The sequence below is a fragment of the Triturus cristatus genome, chromosome 5_1, assembly GCF_964204655.1.
Source record: "Triturus cristatus chromosome 5_1, aTriCri1.1, whole genome shotgun sequence".
NCBI classification, from domain to species: domain Eukaryota; kingdom Metazoa; phylum Chordata; class Amphibia; order Caudata; family Salamandridae; genus Triturus; species Triturus cristatus.
Window position 1 is genome coordinate 519,385,076 of NC_140587.1, and position 23,488 is coordinate 519,408,563.

A 23,488-nucleotide genomic window follows, 5' to 3' on the forward strand; every position below is an offset into this window, starting at 1 on the left:
AAGGTCATCCAAACCGGGTCATTCGCCTTATTCTTTAACCCTGCCACGTTCCAAAAAAGGATTCTACATGGTCTTAACTCTTGGTCAATTGGCGTCGTATGATCATCCCCTGAGACAGACAGTTCTTAGGTTACTGCCCCCCTCGTCCTCACGGATTTCCAGAGCCTGGTTCTGCGGGGAAAATACACCCTGATTTTCAGCGATGGGGGTATGCTTATCTGCTGACTGACCCCCGTCCATCAAATGTCAATCGTTCTCGTCTAAAATAGTTAGGGGACCAAATCTATTTGAGATGGGTAATTGGTAGGATAAGGCATCTCGTGTCCAACCGCACGTACCATTGTTTTCTGGGGTATTTATGATCAAAGGTTGGTAAAAAAAAAACAGGGGGTGGACTTGGATACCGTTGTGAGGTGTATTGAGATTGTGCGTTCTCAATAGTATTTCCCTGACTAAGGCCGGTGATCCTAGCGAGGGAACTATACAGTCTCCTTCATTCAATTTGCTGCTTTGACCTACCCAGTCAACCCTCCTCACCATCTTGAACTCCCTAAAAAGGGCATTTGTTAAACCTGACCAGTTACCCAACCAGTTTATTGTCTTGTTTCTTAACACTGACCATGTTTCTATTGTCGCTGGAAGGAGCTGGGGGACATTAGTTAGAATAATGGTATATGGAGTAGCTGCCGGGGGAGGTTGAGTATTTGTGCTCTATGCCTCTCCTAACAAGCATTATTGGCCATTTTACCAATGCTATCGCCTCCCTTCTGTTCAATTCTGATTTTGTTATCTTCTCCTTGCAAGTCTCTAAATCTATTTACTTTTGCGTCTTGTGTGGGGCTTTTACAGAGAGGAACAGGTGCATTAATTAGGGCATGGGACCCCACGCTCGCCCCACTTACTTGTTTCTGGGATTTTCTTGTCTGTCAAAGTTGTTATTTTTGGGACAGACTTATCAATTTGCCCATTGCTATTCTGAGCGATGTTTTGTTGTGCCTCTAGAATTCTTTCCAGGCCAATTTCAATTTTTTCCATTCTTGTCACGAGGGAATTAAAGGATGATGCCACAAACTCCTTTAGATCTTTTATGACAATATGCAAATCCCTCACTGCACTTGAGTGCTCAATGTCAGTTTTTTCCCCCTCTCGGGGCGCTCATAGTGGTCATGTCCTTCTGTATTTTATTCCTAGCACCCTGCGTTTTCCTGTGTACCTTTTTTTTGTGTGAGTTGTTATTAATCTAGGTGTATAGGTAGGAATCGGGTGGATTGTGGCCACTTCTCCAGTGCTATTTTGGGCTGTCGTTACTATAGACGGGTTGCAGGGTTTTTTCTGAGCTGGTAATTGAACATTTTCTATTGGCCCGTCTAAAATATCGTAGGGGATTTCCTGGACGCACCCGTTAATCAACTGTACATGGGGAGCATATTCCAATATCTCTTTCCCTCCGCCCTCTATATCACTTGCATTATAAATCGTATCATTATCTGTAGTTGGATGTTGAGGAGAGAGTGGGGTAGTGGTTTCATTATTAATTGTTTCCTCAACGGAAATAATCTGCCTTTCTATATCGCCAACAGCCCCTGTTAGATAGTTCAATAACGTCATGTTCAATAACGTCATGTTCATCTTTCTGTGTTTACTTGGTGCTTTTGATATATGGCTCGCGGCCTGCTTTCTTTTACCCATTGTAGTCCACCACTAGTGAACCTTCAATACTTCAATGCTTGTTGGACTTAAGAATATGTGTATATCGCCTTCGGAATGGATATGGCACGCAAGCTTTATGCTTGTAGGATCGTTATGCACCCACACGTAAAAGCTCCTTAAGGGAACGAGGCCTGTAGGTAAAATATTAAAAACGGTAATTAAAAACTATTTATAAGAGTGTTTGGAACTTTGGCAGCATAAAAGTCGTTTAAGGTGCAACGCGTGGTAAGATTACTTGCATCAATGTGCTTCAGATATGTAAAAAGAATTTGAGTTGCTACAAATTGGTGGTGCTCAAAGAACACAGTCACAGTACCTTGTTCGTTAAACCCAGGTTGCAACAAGGGCTGTTAGAGTGGTAGCCCAGTCCGGCCTCCTCCGGCCTCTGACGGGAGGGACTCGCTGACTAGGAGGGTCTCTGGCACCCTCTGGTGGCGTCCTCGCCCTGCAAGGTCCTCAGGGTCCTGTAGTCCGTCTGTGCTTTACCGCACGGCCGTTTCCCTCAAGGCGGTGCTATGTAAAGCTGTGCAGCGATGCAGATAGCCCCAGAAAGCCCCAGGGACAGCAGGTGAAAACAGAGAGGGTGAGAAATGGCCATTCCCCTCATGGTGAGCAGTGCAATGTGCAGTGCGTCCCACCCCGCTATTAGAAAGATTTTCCTTTTTTTTTTCTCCTTACGGTGGAAGTTCCTTTCCGTCTTGCCGTCAGAGGTAAGGAACAGCCAGTATTCGGATCCTCTTTTTCTCTCTCTCACTTGCTCTGTTTGGAATCCGTGCGGCGGAGAACCATATGTGGCCGATTAAACAAGGAAAAGAAAGAAAAACGGGTTTCAGCATACACTCCTGCTTTACTAGCAGCCTTCAGGGAAGGGATTGAGGGAAAAGCACCTTGACTGCCACCATGTGAACTTGAACCCTCAGTCGGGACTCTCGCAGAGAGTCAATTAGCCTCTACGACCCTCCTGCCTCTCCAGTCATGCAAAGCGGCTTGCTTTCAGTCGTGCCACCTTTTCAAAACCAACCATGTACGCAGGCACGTACCTCTGGGAGCCACACTCCTTCAGGAGTGTGGCCGGCTTGTCCGCGGTACCGAATGGGATCCAGCTCCCTTTCAGGAGGTTCTTCGGAAGTCCTCCACAGTGTCTCCGGTGTCCGTGTTTCCTCGGCTCCTGCGGGGACAGCGAACGCTTCTCCTCCTACTGAAAAAGGCTTCCCAGGATGCGGCAGAAGAATCAACAGCCGCGGGGTCGGCCTCGCGTCTGAGGCTTCCTCTGCTCCCCTCGGGGCTCCTCCGCGTCCCGCTGCTGTTCTGGATTTTACAGTCGGTCGAATCCAGCACCAACTACCGAGGCGGGTGCACCGCCTCCCTGACGCTCTGTGCCTCTTTGTCCTCGCAGGTGAACTAACTTAGTATGCACTTATTGCGCAGCTGCAACTGAATGAGGCAGGGGAGGCTTCACCTCAAGGTCTCCGCCTCAGTAACTCATGAACTCCGTTTAGGCACCTGGTCCCTCTCTGTCGACACATTCACCAGTCAACATCCTTCAAGCATGGATAGATCCAATAAGGCCTTTTTCCAGAGTGAAGGTTTTGTGAGTAAATGTGCATTCAAAAGCCACGAGGTGGAAAACCATGTTCACGGTGTTATGCGTCCCAACAATGCGTATGTACCTTTACCGTGTTGGCGTCATCTTAACACTTTCCTCCGGCGTTTCTTCCGGTTCCCTGCAGTTGAGTTGGATGGTGGGGCACGAAGACCGGGGAAGCAACGTTACAGAAAAAGCAAATCAGCCAGCAGAAGATTAGGTGCAGTTTTTGACCACACACCAGGCCCTGCCTCCTATTCCTGTGATGCAAAGCTGAATGTCATGCACAATGGGGCTGGCTGCCGGAAGAGGCTTGGGTGCAGTGTCTGGGACTGGCTAGGCTCATAAGATCAACCCTTGGAGTGCATGGCGAAAGGCTATGCACACTGAGGGTTGGCAGGCAGCAGGTGGTTCGGCACAAGGCCTTGCTAGAGACCAGGCTCATACGCCCAGTTTCTGCTGCCCATGGCTGAAGAGCGTGCAATACATTGGTTGGGAGTCAGCAGGAGGGTGGGTGGCAGACCTGGGAACCTTTAAAACGGAGTAATATGGTGCAAATGTAGAAAACAGAAATTTGCAAGTTATGGTATATGAGACACAATATTACTCGCAACGTCCGCCATGCAGAAAACACCTATTTGCAAATTTCAATGGGTAAAGAGGAGAGTTAAAAATTGCGTGTGTTGAGAGCTATGGCAAGCAGCATACCACAAATACTGTATTTCACTGGTTGTTCATGTTTGAGCCACAAACTTAACTCTATTTCTTAGTGAAAAATGTGAAAGGCACGCTATCATAAGATGAATAACATGAGAGACAGAGTGAGAGAGAGTGTGAGTGCGCGTGTGTGTGTGTGTGTGTGTGTGTGTGTGTGTAAGCATGTGTGTGTGAGTGTGTCAGTCTCTCACCCTCGGCATAGTACATCAAAAGCAGTCTGGGGACAAATGACAAAACCATCTCTTACCATGGGCTATAGGTCAGAGGTCACATAATAAATAGTATTATGTTTAAACACAATATGCAGGTAATCTATTCCTATTCAGGTACACTTCCAGTTGGAAATCTGACCTTTTTGAAAGAGATACCCAAGAATGCCTCTTTAGAGGCAAAGCTGTTGAAGAGCTGGGCAGATGTGTGCAATGTTTAACTGCCATATCTATGGCACGAACATATATCCACACTGTTTTTGCTACTTAGGCTTTTAAATGGGCTGGACATAGCACGGAACAATTATTAGGTTAAAGCCATGGAGATGGTCCCCATGGATGGCAATAGGCGAGAAAAGGCAATCAGAAGCAGGGACACATATACTTCTACATCTTCTTTAAATTCAGAGCAGGATCTGGATGTGGCTTTTACAGCAGGGGTGCAGGATCAGCTACAGCTGTCAATGCCTTTTTTACAAGCAAACATAGGGGGTGAACATTAAAAGTTTTTTCTTCCACAGGAGGCACGGGGCCAGCAAAGCGTGTGTCATACAGTCAGTACAGGTTCTCTCCAAAGATACATGAGTTAGTCGTTAAGTCCAAGCCTAGCTGAGGTATTTCAAGAAGCACTGGCCCAGATTGGGAACTTTCTGACCTGGAGAAAAAACAGGATATTTAAAACTTTGCTTGTGTTCTGTGCTTTTGTTGACATGGTCTAAAATAATCCACATTTGTAAAGCGCCAACAATCACCCGTAAGGGTCTCTAGGCGCTGGGGATGTCGGGAAGATTAAGCAAGCTATTGCCCAGAGTCACATGGTGCTGGGCTAATCTGGCGCCGGGGATCAAACCATGATCCCCAGATTCCAGTCAGTCGCCCTGGCCGCGGCGCCACACCTCTTCAGGATTATAAAGCAATATCCTTCTGGCGAAGAAGATGGAGAAACATATACAACCCAAGATTAATTTAAAGGAGTTGTAACCTGGTTGGTATACAGCCATTTAATATTGCAGGAATCAATCTTTCGAGACACATTTGGGTGGAATATGATTATATGGCCAAAATGACCTAGTACCATACTACAGACCTCATCATTTGTTCCTCCAGTTTAGCTGATGGGGACAGATTTGGGAGTTAAAGTTTACCCCATTCGGAATATTGTCTGCTACATGGTGCATTGTAAAGCTCCTGAATCCAATTGTTGCTCATCTGATGGACAAAGGTGTCAGAATGATCCTTCATCTTAACAATAGGATGAGTATAGCTCAGTACTGGGAGATTTTGGGGTTGCTTATCAGATGACATCAAACCTCCTGAAATGTCTTTTTATTGATCATCCATGACTTTGTTCTCTACTTTAACTTTATTCGATCTTTTCCAATTAAGATCATAAAAGTACATAAAAACAGAAGTACAAAAGCAGCAACAATCAGTATACAATCCCAATTCATGTTGGTACAAGCGTGCCCGAATAAAAATCCATTGTAAAATCCACATACATGTATATTTACGATCATTTACATTAGATCTTAAAAAAAGAGGTTACCAAGTGTCGAGTTGAATCAAAATAAAAGGTGAGAAAGTCCATATCCTAGTTGTGGGCCTATTTGGTTCCTTTTTCTCATACATGCTCAGAAAATGATGCTAATGAAAAGCAAACTAAATGATCAGACAAAGATTTTAAAAAATATAAAGCGACCCGACATGGTTTAAAATTATACTGTTTTCAAATCGGAACAATGAGTTCCTTTCTTTCCTTTGATTAAAAATCACAAACAAATAGTAAATGGAGATCATTTTGAGTGGATTGGGTATCACAAGGGCACGGGGTTAATTCAGAGAATTTAAATCTTCTCTCAGGAAATCCTAACATTAGTGATATCAAATTCAGACAGAATCTCAGTAAGATGAATTTGTGCTGAGAAATGGGAATATCTACTACATAGAAGTAGCCTTCCTCTATCATAATAGTTAATTGGTACACGAGGGCCGACTGTTTGCAATAATTCCTCTCTCCACGTATATAATGGGCCCGCAGCATAAGTAATATGCTATTTACCAGTATGCATCTGTTCTTGGCATGTAGAGCTGCAGATCTACACACTATGCATAGATCGCCATCTGGTGTTGGACCCGGATGCTTGCACTTGTTTTTGTCTTGGAAATTCTTTGGAACTCACGAGGTATGTGACTTCTCCTTTGGATCATAGCGCGCATGCGCATCGGCTCCATCCTCAGATTCTTTTTCGCCAGCAGGGAAATGATGGAGCTTTGTAAGAAACAGGAAAGATGCCCATGTATGCTGTATCTAAGTAAGATATTACTGGAACAGATAAAGGTAGCCGGGGAGGCGGGTGGGCGTGTGTAGATCTGCAGCCCTACATGCCAAGAACAGATGCATACTGGTAAGTAGCATATTCCGTTCGAGGCATATGAGCTGCAGATTACACACTACGCATAGATTGTATAGCAGTATCCCCTCCTAGCGGCGACCACCAGTATCTGTTGCAGTAGTTTGAAATAGTGTTTTGAGTACAGCCTGGCCCACACTAGCTTGTTTAGTTTGCACATCGACACAATAGTGTTTTGCGAATGTGTGCGGTGTAGACCATGTAGCTGCTCTGCAGATATCGTCAAGGGAATGTTCCCTAAAAATGCCATTGAAGCCCCTATCTTTCGTGTAGAGTGGGCTTTAGGAGGAACAGATAATGTACGTTTTGCTTTGTGGTAGCAAATTTGTATGCATTTGACAATCCACCTAGCTATCCCAGATTTTGATATGGGGTTGCCCTTGTGTGGTGGTGAGAAAGACACAAATAGTTGTTTGGTCTTACAAAAAGGTTGCGTTCTTTCTATGTAGTACAGCAGTGCTCTTTTGACATCTATTGTGTGAAGAGCTCGTTCTGCGACTGTTTGAGAAAACAGGCAACTCTACAGATTGATTGAGGTGGAAGGGAGAAATGACTTTAGGGAGGAATTTAGGATTAGTTCGGAGAACAACCTTATTATGATGCAGCTGCAGAAAGGGTTCCTGGATAGTTATTGCTTGTAGTCCGCTAACTCTTCGTAGAGAAGTAATGGCTACTAGGAAAGCAGTTTTCCATGTTAAGAATTGTAGCTCACATTTATGTAGAGGTTCAAATGGAGGTCCCATTAGTCTTGTGAGAAGAAGCACTGGCCCAGATAGATTGGGAACTTTCTGACCTGGAGAAAAAACAGGATATTTAAAACTTTGCTTGTGTTCTGTGCTTTTGTTGACATGGTCTAAAATAATCCACATTTGTAAAGCGCCAACAATCACCCGTAAGGGTCTCTAGGCGCTGGGGATGTCGGGACGATTAAGCAAGCTATTGCCCAGAGTCACATGGTGCTGGGCTAATCTGGCGCCGGGGATCAAACCATGATCCCCAGATTCCAGAGTCAGTCGCCCTGGCCGCGGCGCCACACCTCTTCAGGATTATAAAGCAATATCCTTCTAGCGAAGAAGATGGAGAAACATATACAACACAAGATTAATTTAAAGGAGTTGTAACCTGGTCGTCAAGGGAATGTTCCCTAAAAATGCCATTGAAGCCCCTATCTTTCGTGTAGAGTGGGCTTTAGGAGGAACAGATAATGTACGTTTTGCTTTGTGGTAGCAAATTTGTATGCATTTGACAATCCACCTAGCTATCCCAGATTTTGATATGGGGTTGCCCTTGTGTGGTGGTGAGAAAGACACAAATAGTTGTTTGGTCTTACGAAAAGGTTGTGTTCTTTCTATGTAGTACAGCAGTGCTCTTTTGACATCTATTGTGTGAAGAGCTCGTTCTGCGACTGTTTGAGAAAACAGGCAACTCTACAGATTGATTGAGGTGGAAGGGAGAAATGACTTTAGGGAGGAATTTAGGATTAGTTCGGAGAACAACCTTATTATGATGCAGCTGCAGAAAGGGTTCCTGGATAGTTAGTGCTTGTAGTCCGCTAACTCTTCGTAGAGAAGTAATGGCTACTAGGAAAGCAGTTTTCCATGTTAAGAATTGTAGCTCACATTTATGTAGAGGTTCAAATGGAGGTCCCATTAGTCTTGTGAGAACGATGTTTAAATTCCACACAGGTGAAGGTGGTACTCTGGGGGGAATTATTCTTTTGAGTCCCTCCATAAAAGCCTTTATAGCAGGTACTCTGAAAAGTGATAGATGTTGTCTATTTTGTCGATATGCTGGTATGGCAGCAAGATGCAGTCTGATAGACGTGTAGGCTAAATTGCATCTTTGGAGTTGTAGTAAGTAGCCTATGATGTGTTGAATCGACACATCTAGGGGATCAGTGTTGTTGTTATGACAGTATATCACAAATCGTTTCCACTTGGCTGCATAGCATGCTCTAGTGGTAGGCCGTCTAGCTTCTTTGATGACGTTCATACAGTCAGGAGGAAGGTCAAGGTAACCAAATTCTAGGACTTCAGAAGCCAGATTGCTAGGTTGAGCTGCGCTGGGTTTGGGTGTTGGATCTCTCCATGGTTCTGGGTTAAGAGGCGTGGAGAGAGGTGTAATTTTTGGTGCGGAACTATGGAGAGTTCCAGCAATGTGGTGTACCATGGTTGTCTGGCCCTAGTTGGAGCAACTAGGATGAGCATTAAGGAGTATTGCTGTAGTTTGCGCACCACTAGTGGAATGAGTGGGAGAGGCGGAAAAGCATACACAAATCTGCCTGACCAGTTCCTCCATATCGCATTGCCTTTGGACAATGGGTGAGGATACATGGCGGCGAAGTTTGGGCATTTGGCGTTTTCTTGGGTGGCGAAGAGGTCTATCTGTGGTTGCCCCCACATCTGAAAGAACGGTTGAAGAACTTGCGAATGAAGTTCCCACTCATGGAGTGGTTGTGTTTGACGGCTCAACAGATCGGCTATTGTGTTTTGGACTCCTGGGACATGTTGTGCTAGGAGAAAAATTTTCTGAGGTATAGCCCACCTCCATATGCTCTGTGCGAGCTGAGAGAGCTGCAGAGAGTGTGTCCCGCCTTGTTTCTGTATATAATACATGGCTGTCATGTCCGTGCGGACTAAGACAGCTTTGCCTGATATGTGTTTTTGAAATGCTTTTAAGGCTAGGAATATGGCTAGTAACTCCAGGTGATTGATGTGGAGTAACTTTTGTTGAGGTGTCCACCTGCCCTGGTGTGATGTAGTAGGTGAGCTCCCCAGCCGGAGAGCGATGCGTCCGCCGTTATAACTATTTGAGGAATCGGCTCTAGGAACGGTCGCCGTTTGGAAAGGTTCTTGGTGTTCCACCACTGCAGAGAGCGATGTGTACGACCGTCTACCAACACCAGATCTGTTAGCTGACCTTGAGCCTGGTTCCATTGGCGTGCTAAGCACTCTTGGAGAGGACGCATCTGGAGTCTTTCATGAGGCACTATGAATATGCAAGAGGCCATCATCCCTATGAGTTGCATGAACACTCAAGCTGGAAGAGAGTGTTGCAGTTGGAATTTGGTGAGAAGAGCTTCTATGCTTGCTATCCTGGCAGGACTGGGATAGGCTAGCGCCCTTGAGGTGTCTATTGTGACACCGAGGTATTGTTGCGTGTGGGACGGTTGAAGCTGGGATTTGGCAAATTTATTGTGAATCTCAGGTCGTGAAGTTATTGAATAGTGGCGTGAGTGTGTTGTAAACCCTGATTGTATGAGCTGGCTTTTATGAGCCAGTTGTCTAGATATGGGAAGAGGTGGATGTGTGGTCTTCATAGGTGTGCTGCCACCACCGCTAGGCACTTGGTAAACACTCTTGGTGCTGTGGTGACTCCGAATGGGAGTACTTTGAATTGATAGTGCTGACCGTCCACTACGAATCTGAGATATTTTCTGTGAGCGCTGTGAATGGGAATGTGAAAATAGGCATCCTTGAGGTCTAGGGTAGCAAGGAAGTCACCCTGAGAAAGCAGAGAAAGGACCTGCTGAAGTGTGACCATGTGGAAATAGTCTGAATGTATGTATAGGTTTAGGGGTCTGAGGTCTAAAATGGGCCTTAGAGAGCCGTCCTTTTTTGGTATGAGAAAATAGAGGGCATAAATTCCCTTGTTTTGTTGGTGCAGGGGAACTGGTTCTATTGCACTTTTTTGTAGGAGGGAGATTACCTCCTGCTTTAGCAGTAACAGATGTTCTTGTGACATTGGACGCTGTTTGGGGGGTATGTTGGGGGGGGGGGGGTAGACGTAAGTTCAAGACAGTAGCCTGATTAAATTATCTGTTGCACCCACCTGTCTGAAGTGATGTTTGCCCAGGCAGGGAGGAATTGGTGGAGACTTCCCCCGACTGGATTGGTGTGGGAGAAGTGGAGGGAAGTCATGGGGTGGGGATGGAGGCAGAGCGGGAAGAGTTTTTTTTGCCTCTGCCTTTGCTGTTCCCCCTGTAACCACCCCTTTGGTAACCTCAAGTAAAGGTGGATTGGGTGAGAGCCTTGTAAGAAGTGGAGGGGCTATCAGAGGAGTAGCCTGTGTGGGTGATTCTGAAGGATGAGCGACAAAAGGACCGTCTGGGAGTTTGCGACTGCAAGGCTCCCATAGATTTGGCTGTGTCTGTATCCTTTTTCATTTTCTCAAGTGATACGTCCACATTAGGGCCAAATAGGTGTTGCACATCGAATGGCTGATTGAGTATGGAACTCTGGACTTCAGGTTTAAAACCTGAGATGCGTAACCAGGTATCCCTACGCAAAAGGACACTGGTGTTTATTCCCCTTAAGGCGGTATCTGCCACATCTAAGGCACAACGGATGGAGGTGTTAGTGACGGTTTTACCTTCCTGTATGAGTTCATTGGTCCTGTTTTTATACCCGTCAGGGAGGTGCTGCATTATGGACTCAAGTTCATCATAATGTGCCCTGTCATACCTGGCTAACAGCACTTGGGTATTAGCAATGCCCCATATGTTTGCTGCCTGTGACGCTGTTCATTTGCCAGAATAATACAAAAAACAATGGTCCTAGACCTACTTTAGAAAAGCATTAGTCAATACTCCTTGAGTTCCATAGAATTACCAATTTTTTATGAGCGTTGATCTGGTGCAGCCGCACCCGCTCGAAGTAGTGAATACAATAATATATATAAACAGTAAAAATGCAATACCCAATGTCCAGGCCAGGTACTAGGGGCGTCGACGTTTCGATCCGTCTTGTGGCCCTTCGAGCCAACTCACTTGGGAATTGCTCGCGGCCGGACATAAGATAAACTTGGCCTTGAATGCCCCGGACACGGTCTGAACAGAGCAAGAGATTGTTTACCCCTCAAACCACTACTAGGCAACTTATTGACGCACACTTATCGAGTGATTGCTGGGCCCACTAATCGACGGACCCTGACACACTAGGACCCGGGTTTCATTGACCCTGACGGATCATTATAAGAGTTGGTTGCCCCATTTTCGTCCTGAGGAAGATCCGCACGGCCGAGGTTTAAATTACCCTCGCGGCCACAAGACGGATCGAAACGTCGACGCCCCTAGTACCTGGCCTGGACCACACACGCTGTTCTCTTTGAAAAAACGTGCACCACAAGAAGTTATATCTGTATGAAATGAAATGTAAAATTGTGTATTTACCATACATGTGGCCAGTCCCGATGGAACGGTGAATTACAACCGTTTCTTTTTTGTTTTGAAAATATCAACCTCTATCTCCTATGCCACTACTTTGAAGTCTTTTCACATCCCCCTTTTCACTTGAGCACCTTCTCCCCGCACGTTCCATCTGGAGCAACCCTCTACAATGATTGCTTAATGATTGTACTGCTTTGATTTATAAAAACGATTACATTAGTACTGTATACCATTGGCATGAAGAATTAAATGCATGGTTGAGTAAAACATTGGGTATTGCATTTTTACTGTTTATATATATTATTGTATTCACTACTTCGAGCGGGTGCGGCTGCACCAGATCAACGCTCATAAAAAATTGGTAATTCTATGGAACTCAAGGAGTATTGACTAATGCTTTTCTAAAGTAGGTCTAGGACCATTGTTTTTTGTATTATACTATACCCAGGTCCAGTACCGTATTAGGGTAACCCCATTTCTATAATGGTTCATTTGCCAGAGGCGTCCAGGAGTTTAGATTCCTTATCTGGTGGTGGTGCGTCATCAGATGTTTGGGAATTGGTTCTCTTCCTTGCATTACAGACTACCAAGGAGTCTAGAGGTGCGGGCCTTTAATGTATGCTGGATCAGTAGGAGCAGCCTTATACTTTTTTTTCTATTCTCGGGTTAATGACTCGATCCCTGACTGGGTCTTTAAAGTTCTCTGGTACATGCTTAATGACCCCTTTAAGCATGGGTAAAATTGAGGTGGACCTTTGTGTGGTGTCAAAAGGGTCCATGAGAAAATCTTCCTCCACTGGGTCTGTATGAAGGGCAACCCTGTGGTACTGGGCAGTTCTGTGAAGGAGCTGGTTGAAGCAGATATTGTCCTCTGGAGGGGAAGGCCTGGAGGGATAGATGTCATCCTGTGGGGTGCAAGGAACATCTGGGACACTATAATCATCCCAGGGGTCTGGGGAGCCAGTAGGGGTAGCCCCTAGGGGTTGATCGTCCGCACCTCCCCCGGCATCATCTGAGGTGTTGTCATCATCAACTGGAGTAGGGGATGGTGTAGGAGAGCGATGTGGTGGGGGAGGAGGAGGAGGAAGAGGAGAAGGGATCCTTAATAGAGAGGTAGCAAAGTCTCTTTTTCGGTGGTGGAGCCGGTACAGGCGTATCTAGGGGTCTTTTCTTGATGCTAAGCATTAAGTGGCTAGTCTTAGGATCCTTCACAAGAGTCTTTTGGGTAGGATCTGGACGAAACAGTTCTTTTATGGGAGGCAGATCCTTCGCAGTTGACTGCTTCGGTGCCGTAAGCTTTTTCGGCGCCGACTCTGTTGCGGTTCTAGGTTTGGAACCGTGCAGTTTTGCAGTGTCTTTGTCCGATGGACCCTGTTGTTTTTTTGGTTCCGAGATCTTTGGCTTCGAAGAATGGGAGTCAGGGCCCTTTGGTGGTCGTTTTTTGGATGGCTCCGAGGGTGTTGTCGGTGCCGAGGAACCGGTGCTAGCCTTCGACGCCGAGTGCTTAGATGTCGAAGCAGTGGTCGGCGTGGACAAGGAAGAGGACGTCTTCTTTTTTGGTGCCTGTGTATGCTTTTGGGCACCGAGTGTAGGCTGACTCGAGCCTGAGTCACCTAAAGGCTTAGCAGGCTTCTTTACTGGGCCCGAAGGCGGTGCATGGGAAGCAGTCTCTTCGGTGTGCACCTGGGTCCGAAGGTGAAGGTAGTACCGAAGCCTTTTTTGATAGTTTCGAGGGGGGGGTTTGGGTCGGGGTCGACGTCTGTACTCACGGCCATCGGAGCTGGAGTGATGTCCACGATGTCGGAGTCATCTGCTTCGGAGGCGCTGATGATGCCTTCTTCGACCCGATCTTGCTCTGGAACATCGACGCCTTCTTGGAAGATGTCGTCGGGGATCGAAGATGACGAGCGAGCCATTGTTCTTCTAGCTCATCGGTCATCGGAAGAAGGCGCAAGCTGGACAGTCTCTGGCCTCGTGCTCCGGTGAAAGGTAGAGGTTGCACACCTCATGCAGCACGATGTGGGGAAACTTCGACCCACATCGAGGACACTTTTTGAATGGAGTCCTTTCCATGAGCCGGAGATGAGGCCCAGGTAGGCCCGAAGGCCTTTGTCGACGACCGGAATCGAAGACTTCGAAGTTGAAGGGTCGCGTGGATTGGGAAACGCGATCAAAAAAATACCGCCGAGAAGGGAAGAATTGCGCGTCGAAAGAGAAAACCGTTAACGGTTCCGAACTGGAGCACGAGAACACATCCAAGCCCGATGGAGGAAAAAAACAATCTGAGGATGGAGCCGATGCTCATGCGCACTATGATCCAAAGGAGGAGTCACATACCTCGTGACTTCCAAAGACTTTCCAAGACAAAAACAAGTGCAAACATCCGTGCCCAACACCAAATGGCGATCTATGCATAGTGTGTAATCTGCAGCTCATATGCCTCGAACATGTATTGACCAGCCTCTGTATAGACATCTTTCTGCAGGCAGTTGGGCTCTTAAAAAGGTCTTTCAGCCCCAAGGCGGTCAGCTCCACTTCTACATAGTTCAGCCAACTGATCCTGCTGTGCTTCTCCCTTTTTAGGCTGCCTCTTATTTATGTTTTGGGTTAGGGTCACCGTATCCCTACGCCATATGGAGAGCCAGAGTTGGAGCAGGGCTAATCTAATGGAGTCCGTGATATACGGTAGGCCCAATTCCATGTGAAATACGTAATTTGAATAAGATTGCCGGAGAAATTCCAATGATTTAAGAATTCTATTTCCGATAGTTTGCAATAAGTCAGTAGGTGCCATACCCCATACCCCCGCCACATAGGTTGCTGCTGACTTTGCCATGCCATGGTAAATTGTTTTAATAGGGACTAAAGGTTGTGCGCCCGACTTCTTGGAAAAGGTTCTCATCACCGCTAGTCTCCTCTCCATTCCCATAGCCCTTCCTTCGACCAGCTGTGACCATGATTGTTTTTGGTCGAAAAGTACCCCCAAGTAAGAGAACGACTCGACCACCTAAATTTTCCCTGAATCCATATGGAGGTGAAGTGATTTCTCTTGTTTACCTGCCCCTGCAACCATTGCGAATTATTTTGACAGGTTTACTTTTAAATCCAGCGAGTGCATAAAAGCTGCATAGGCTGATATGAGGCGTTGAGACCTAGGGGTCATCAGCATAGGCAAGAATTGGCAGCCGGTGGGAATCAGATACAGGGACATCCAGGTTTGCATCCCCAAGGGCGTTTTTAACACCGTTCGTATAAATGGAGAAAAGGAACGGAGCGAGGACGCAGCCTTGCCTTACCACCCTTGAGATCTTAGAGCATGTGCATTCTCCGTTTTTTTCCAGAACGTACTCGTGCAGAAGCATCAGAATACAACTGTAGAATAAAGTCAATAATAGCCTGATCGATCCCCATACCTTCCATTATCTACCAGAGCTTGGAGTAGGAGGCGCAGTCAAATGCTGCTGATAATTCCATAATTGCAAGGTAGATTTTCCCATCCTTTGCTCTAGAATATTTATTCATGATCAGTGAGAGATTCAGGCACTGATCTTAGATGCCCTTTCCTCGCTGGTACCCATATTGTGTCTGCATTAGAATATTCCTATTCTGCGCACAGATTTCCAGTCTAGATAAAAGGAGACAGTCCATAAGTTTAGTTGTTGTATCTATGAGCGAGATTGGCCTGTAGTTCCTGGGCTTTCCCATATCGCCCCTTTTATGGATCTGGACTATTACGCTGCTTATCCAGGAAGAGGGGGGCCTGCTATCGCTATCTTGTTGAAAACAGTCAATAAGGCGACCCACAGATCTTTATTCTCCTGGAAAAAGTCTATTAGCACCCCATCGGGGCCTGGTGCCTTCTCAATGCTACTGGCCTCTAGCACGCTCCTCACTTCTATCAGCGAGAATGATAAGTTGTCCTGGGCACTGGGGAGTATGGTTATGGGAGGTAGAGCAGGGGATGCAATGGGCTTAAAGATGTTTACAAAATGTGCCACCCATTCCTCCTCTCCCACGTTAATATCTAGGGTAGGGTCCCTTTGAGTCTTAAAATAGGGTGCGTTAATTATCTACCAGAACTCTCGGCTATTACCCGTGGTTATTGCGTGCTCAAGTTTAGCACAGGTCTCCTTCCTCATAACCCTCTCCCTATTCCTTCTTGCCAATTTGTATTCACTGCGAAGTGAGATGATGTGGGACACATTTCTATGGTGTATCAGGGCTTCAAGGAGGGCCTTCCAGACTTTTGAGCAGGGTGAATCAAACCAATCCTTGCCTTTTACACCTTTATCTACTTTTTCAGGGTGCCACCTTTATTTGTTCTGGCAGGTCCGTAAAGGATGATATCAGGGCTGAGGGGGAATTTTCTGAATCCAGACAATTACTAATATTGTCTTGGATAATCCTTATTATTTTGGGGATCAGTTTGAGCTTGTCTATTTGGGCCCACTTTAATTGGTAGCCATTCCTCATGGTTAATAGTTGGAGTCCTAAGTACTATTTGTTATTGCTTCATCACTTCCCTGGGAGTCAGAAGTACCTCACAAGTTAAGATAGCATGGTCGCTAAAACTTGTAAATTGTGCATTAACGTAATTACAGCCATCACTGGTAGGATTAGAAACCATTATAAATTATATTATTGATTGATGGTCATCGACAGAAGTTTTTTTGGAGGGGGGGGGGGGGGGCGGAGTCCAATATAGTAGACACATCACTGATTAATGCCATATTCCTGGTGAAGAGTGTCCTGTTCAGACTGTTTCCATAGGTACAGTGGGAAAAATGGTAAACAGGATTCCCCATCAGATCCTCTAGTCCAGAAACTCTGTCTTGGGTAAACTTACACTGGTGTATGTTAAAATCTCCCAACCAAATAATATTTAAGGCCTCATTTTTCCTTTTTGTCTTTGCAGCCTCATCGATTGCCCTATTCACCTCATTTATAGCTAAATGCATGTTTGCCCCAAAGTTGTTTAAATAATTCATTAGCAACCAAGTGCCTTGACTGGGGAGCTCAAAAATGAGGAGATGAAAATAGGGGCTCTTCCCTTCAAACTTCTTCACTTTCATTGGTACTGTGTTAGGGCTCAGAGTTAAAAGGCCCCCCCTTTGCACTCCCGGATGCTGATGGGGTGCCCTTGTCTGGAAGGAATGGTACCCGTTTATGAAGATGGGTTCCATTGCCCATGTCTCCTGTAGACAGGAGATATCTTGATCTTGCCAAAGATTTTGCCATTGTTCATCGCCCAATTTACTTGAAATACCTGCCACGTTCCAAGATGTTATTTTGAAGGTAACGACATGTCCCTGCCTTACCTCCTTATTTTTGGTGGCCACTTGAGTATCAAACTGTGGGGCTCCCACTATGGCTGTCCAGTCATTGGCCTGTGGCTGTCGTCACAGAGTTCCAGATCAGAAAGTGGAGCAAATCTGTTCCCAAGGAGTACCCCCAAGTTATCTACAATACTAGGCCTCGGTGGAACTCCCCTTGAGTAAGCCTTAGATTCTATAGCTGACAATGAGAGGGGCCTGTAGAAGTGGTCCAGAGGTAGTACTGTAATCTATGGGCCCTTAAGTGGAGCTCTGTACATTTGGGCTAAGACAGATCTCGATGCAAAAGGATTGTTAAAATGTATTCCCACGCAGTCACCCTCCATTGATTTTGGATATGAATCCAACCACCCTCCCCTCCTAGCCATTATGATTTGAGTTGCCAGATTATTTTGGCAAGAAGTGTCCAATGGGTCATGCAAAGTCAGATACATCCCATTTTGGGTCCCACTCAACTAGGGGAGCTAAGAGTTTCCAACCGAGAGCAAGTTAGGGAACATTCTCACAGACATGGACTGGTCGTCGGAGTGCAAAAAATGTAATTTTAAACCAGTTGCACATTTGCCACATTGTGCTTCGCCTGCAGTCCAGCTACAGAACATTTCCCAGCAAAACAAAACAAAATTACAATTCCGTTATTGACACCAACGTTAAGTGTAAGCACCCTTGTTTAGCTGGGGAACATTCAACTTGGCATTTCCCACTCTACTGATTGAATTATACAATGACTATGAAAGCAATATAAGGAGTCTGTAATGCCACGAAATGTAAATTAAAGGTGATGGAATTAATTTTATCTCTGACCGTAGTGGGAAAGAAGTCAGAGGGTGTCACTTAAGGTCGATGTGTTTTATTGTTATTTGAATTTTTTGAAGCAAAGTAAAAAAAAAAGTCCTGTGAACACAAAACAAATATTCAAAGGTCTCCAGGCATCATCAACTTTCTTTTGTCTTGACAGAAATTGAGGAAGCGCTAATGATCAGGCAACTGTTGGCTGGAGTCTTTCTCTCAATAGAAAAATAACATGGGTAACGCAGGTAAACGTCCTGTAATAAGAATCCAAGCAACATACAGTATATAAAGTTCTGCGGAACCCTGAAGAACTGAGTAGGGAGTCATGTTGTGGGGAGTGAAAGGAGGAGGGATTTGCACACATACTCAAAAACACTCACTGCTAACGTGTCCAAGTGTCATGCATCAGTAAATATATTTCTTGCATGCCAATATGCTTCATCCATATAGTCTCTCTCCTCAACTTTTACCAAGATTCTCTTGAATCATGCTTTAGCTGCAAACCACTTGCAGCATTTTTTTGGCTAATGAAACACTGTTCGCGCATACGAATGGTCTATTACACACCAATGACAAGGACACTTTAATATCACAGGTCTTTATCGTAAAGTGTATGTAATCTTACCCAGATTGTGGACTAATTCCTCCTCGAGCATTTCGGTGACCTGGAGACATTGTCTGAAGTTTGGTTCCAGGGGACCCATCTGTAGCAGAAAGCTTATTTGCTGGTGCACCTAGCAAAAGTTGAAGCAAATGTATAAAGAGTGGTGTTTTGAGAGTAATTGAAACAGACATATTTAAACAAGATATAAATTTGCAAAAAGAAGACAAGTCTTCTATCTTTCATACAAAAATGTGATGTTTTACAACCATAAAAAAATCCCTGATCACTAGGCTGCATGCAAACATTTAAAGGTAGCCAGCAGCGGAGTTAAAAAACAAGTGTACACATTGCTGTACAGCATTACTAGAATGAGGCCAGCAACTTTAAGGGACAGGTTATTTACTTGAGACCAACTGTTTGCATCTTTTTGAGTTGTAGGCAATATGTTGTGCAATATCCTACCATCTGTGTTGGATTCGAAATATTACAGGCAGTTCACTTCAAAAACCTTAGTTCTGGGTTCACAAATGACTTTGTTCTGAACACAACAACAACAAGCTTTATTTGATCTCCAGGATCTTAAAAGCAGCATATGATACAAAACAACAATAAATAGTTATACCTATATTTACACATTGCTGCATGGTTTAAACTTTATATAAAATTCTAATTACTAGTCGGGTTAACCATAATTGTCTAAGAGCAGAAAGTAATCGACCTGAAAGAACAGTCCTTGTGCAAATAATCTTATTCAACACAGGTTATTTCTCTTATGTTGGTTTTTTAGCTAACTGTACAAACTAAAATCTGCGACCTGCGTCTTACAACCTTTTTAAAAGGATAACGATCACCGTGCAAGTGCAGAGTGACATTAAAAAGTAATAAGACCCATGAGCAAATAAGCAGAGCATGATCTCCAACACCTAGCATACGGTAGGAGTTTAAAAAAGACATCCTATAAAGAGTGCTATTGTAATTAAGACGGAGCTCAGTGAAGGGCAACAACTGATTGTCTAGTGTTCGATATATAAGGTCATTACAGTATTTAGGAAACAGTAATTGAACAGTTTATGCTTTGTTGCTCCCATTCAAGGCAAAAAGTATAACATTTATATATTAAAATATACACTTCGTGAGAAGACCCTTCTAAAGTAAGGAAGCCATATTGTAAGAACTGGAGCAGAGTTATTGCAAAATATGTAAATATTCACAGTCCGGCAAGACCAGAAAGTTGGATAACTAAAAAGTGGTAAGAAAAGCAGTAGGCAAATCAAAGATGAACAGCATATTGCCACCGCAGGGGATTCCAGATGGCACTCTGCAGAACAAACCCTTGATGCAGCATGCCAAAAGAGATCTCATAACCATATGACAGGGTGAGACCTACATTGGACCGCAGTACCTCAAGCATTGATGCTAAACAAGGACCAGTCACTTTTTTAGCGAGTTTGGAGAGGCTGACTTGAAGTGCCAGGGCTTTCATGGCAATTTGACTACAATGTTTTAATAAAGAGCCCCTCGAGTCGATGTAAAACCCTAGATATTTACATGTTTTACCAATCGAAAGTTAAAGGTTGTTGAACGCCCAGCCGCCACCTCTATAGCATTTTTTGCCAAATATCACTACTTGAGTTTTCTTTAGATTAACCTCCAAGTTCATGGTGGTGTACCTGTATAGTGTATTCTGCAGGCGCTGCAGTCTGACTCTCGTAAGGCTGAAGAGAGCAAGATTCTCGGCATATAGGAGATTGCGGATCTGCATACCACCGATCTTCGGCGCGTGGCTATTTATTACATCTAACTGCTGAAAGGTCAGATAGAAACAGGTTAAAAAGCAGTGGGGCTAACACATTTCTGTTTTACTCCCCCCCGGATGTCAGTATTTTTCTGGATAGGTGTGAATCAGAGCCTATTTTCACTTGAATCCAGGTGTTGGACTGGAGCTGGATGATTGAATTCAGTAAATTGGACGGAAGTCCCCATTTCGTTAGTTTGGCCCATAGAGCCTCCCTTTGGCACATGATCGAAAGCAGCTTTGAAATCCACAAAGCAGCAGAAGAGCACCGTAGAATAAGTGTTTACTTTAATAATGAGGATAGATAAGGTTAGGAGATTAGTCAGTGTACCAGGGTTAGCCACAAAGCCAGGTTGATTTTATTGGTATCAGGTCCTTTGAAATGGCCCAGCTTTTCAGATTTTCAAGCAGCAAACTGGCAAAAAACTTAGCCTCAGTATCCATTAGGGCAATCAGTCTAAAGTTGCAAGGGGCTGATCTAGAGCCAGTCTTATAAATCGTCCAAATTATTGCATCCCGCCAAGAGTCAGGTATAGTTGAGCTTCATATGCTGTATTCAAACAGGTTAACTAACTGCTTAGTCCAGAAAGGAATGTTCTTTTTTAACAAGACCTGTGGTAGGCCATTTGGCCCAGTGCTCTGTCCGATCTAGCTCTAGTTAATATTTTGCCCAGCTCTGTAAAATTGAGAGATCTTCACTTGGATGTTTCTGTGTTCTGTGCAGATTAACCAGCCACTCCCTATAGATGTTGGTCAATCTGCAAGGTTTTATCTCCCCCGCCTGGAAGTGCCCTGCTAAAAATATCAGCCATTCCTGCTCTGAGATGTTTGCTGAGCCTAGGCAAAGATTTTCATTAGTTTGTCTATTAAGTAGTGCCCAGACGTTTCTAGGGTTCCGACTCTTACTTGCAAAGTGAAGCATGAACCAGAGGTGTTGAAGATGCTGTTGTTTTTCAGTTCGGCAAGCCCATCTATAATTAGTTTGTGTAATGTTATAGTTGGACAATAAAACTTCAGATTCAGGGTGACTCTTTACCGCCCTAAGAGCAGTGTTTGTGGTTTTCTTTAACGCCATTGTTTCAACTGAGTGAAAGGCCTGCCTGCTACTACGCCCCGTACAATGCTGCGTCAGATGTTGGAATTGATTTAAAAGCAGAGTGCAGAAATTTGCTCAGTCTTCAATTGGGTCAGAGGACCACAAATTAAGATGAACAGTAAGTGGTTCACTCTTCCATGATCTTAATGCTAGCCTCTTCATTCATCTTAAGCGTTTTTAATTCTTGATATAAACTCCTGTGGGTGTAGCAAAATCTAGGTCATGGTGTGCTAAGGTCCAAGTGATGGTGATGACTTGCGTGCAATGATCGCTTTATGAGAGTTCTATAATGCCAACGTTTTCTATATATGGAAGCAGTTCTGAATTACCAATTGTATAGTCAAGATAGGAGTACTTTCTGCCGTTTCTCCACGACCAGTTTGGGGTAATAGCCTGAGGAAATCTCCAATTCAATGAAACCCGCAGTGTAAAGTTGTAAAACCCAATGTTCGCTGAGGCTACAAAGTTTTTGACTTATGGGTTTTACCTATACCTTCAATAGTGGTAAGACGATCGGAAGCAAACTTTGAGTCTTCCGTTGACCCTTGAAAAAGATTGGTGTTAAATCCCCCCGTAAGAAGGCAATTTGAAAACATTAAGTCCCTGCTAGGTCATGAAGGACAGTAAATAGGCGATTCAACTGAGACCTTTTTGTAAGGGCATTAGGATTAATGTAGGCATTAAGAAGTAGCAGAGGCCGCTGCTGTCTCCATGAGTTAATTTGAATTCCAAGGAGCCAGTTCTCCTGAAAATATAGTGGTTCTATGGGGCCTTTAAGTCTACCTGACTTATAAATTGACAGAGCCTCCTTTGGTTGGCCAAATTTCTGATCTCTTACAGCAGGCTTCCAATGTTCTGAGTAACCATTCAAGGGGTAGTTTTGGGCAGCCCATGTTTCCTGGAAGGCAAGAAAGTCGTGACTGGAAGTTACATATTTCTGGTCTAGTTATTTTATGTTGAAGTCCACTGATGTTCCGGGAGCACAAGACTGTTGGAGACCGCGTCTGCAAGTGTTCTGAATTTTGTGATTGACGCTCTGGTTTTTTTCAACTTTAGTTCTGGATTCACAAATGACTTGCCCATCACGTAGGTGAAACTTACAACGCATTCGTATAGACACACGCACACACACACACACACACACAAACACCCCCCCTTAGATTATGTTTTTAACATCAGAGTTGTTGCGTCTGCTTGCACGTGCAAAGTTTATATCACTTGCTGAACCTTAAACTAACAGCTCAACTGTTTTCGATTAGTATGGGAGATGGGTGGCACATTTGAAACTACACCACAAGCTGTGGTCAGTAATGTTCTGTTTCCAACACGTCGTTGTAGATCACATGCTTTACACAAACTTAAAAAGTGTGCTAACTTATTTTAAGGTTCATGTGGACAGAAAGCAGAAGTAGTTGTAGTAAACCATGTTTTTACCACTGTGTGGTCTCATAAACCTGTGGCTGGGTACATTTTCAAAATATCATATCTAATCAACACATATGAGGATTTTTTGTTACCATGATCAACAGGCATAATTTGGTACAAAGGAATATAATTTTGCAAATACAGTCTAGTTTGTAACCACAGCTAAATTTACCTGATTAGTAATCATTAAAGATATCAAGGTTTTCAATCCATGCGTCCCGTGCAATGCCTTTGGGGACATTTTCTACCTTAAACAAATAAGGGTTAATATACAGATATCCACGTGTACCGGTTTATGTTTTCAGGCAATTGATATCCTGGCATATGGAACTTACTATACTAAAAAAGAGGAACAGAGTATAAAGTTAATTAAAACACGTCAAATGAGAATTTGACGTGTTTTTATACTTTGTATTTGGAAACATTGGAGTGACTTAATACAGATTATAAACAGATTTACTGAAGAACTTGTGATTGATCATTTACACGCAACGTTACTATTTTAGATTTTTGATAACAGGTGAGCTGGTGTAATGACTTCCCAGCACTATGACTGATCTATAGGTTATAAGGTAGCACTAAAGTGAAAATAACATAAGTAGGCATGCCTACTTCGTTATAATTTATTGACTAGTATTACGTTC

The 23,488-nt window shown here is 44.3% G+C and overlaps 1 protein-coding gene across 2 annotated transcripts in view; it reads right to left on the minus strand.

Annotated features, from left to right (window-relative positions):
- ZC2HC1A (zinc finger C2HC-type containing 1A) overlaps nt 1–23,488 on the minus strand; it is a 338,183-nt gene that overhangs the window by 43,760 nt on the left and 270,935 nt on the right. For both annotated transcript variants that reach the window (XM_085605382.1, XM_085605383.1), the window contains exon 7: nt 18,550–18,658. In XM_085605382.1, coding sequence (XP_085461508.1) covers nt 18,550–18,658 — 109 coding nt within the window. The remainder of the gene's footprint in view (nt 1–18,549; nt 18,659–23,488) is intronic.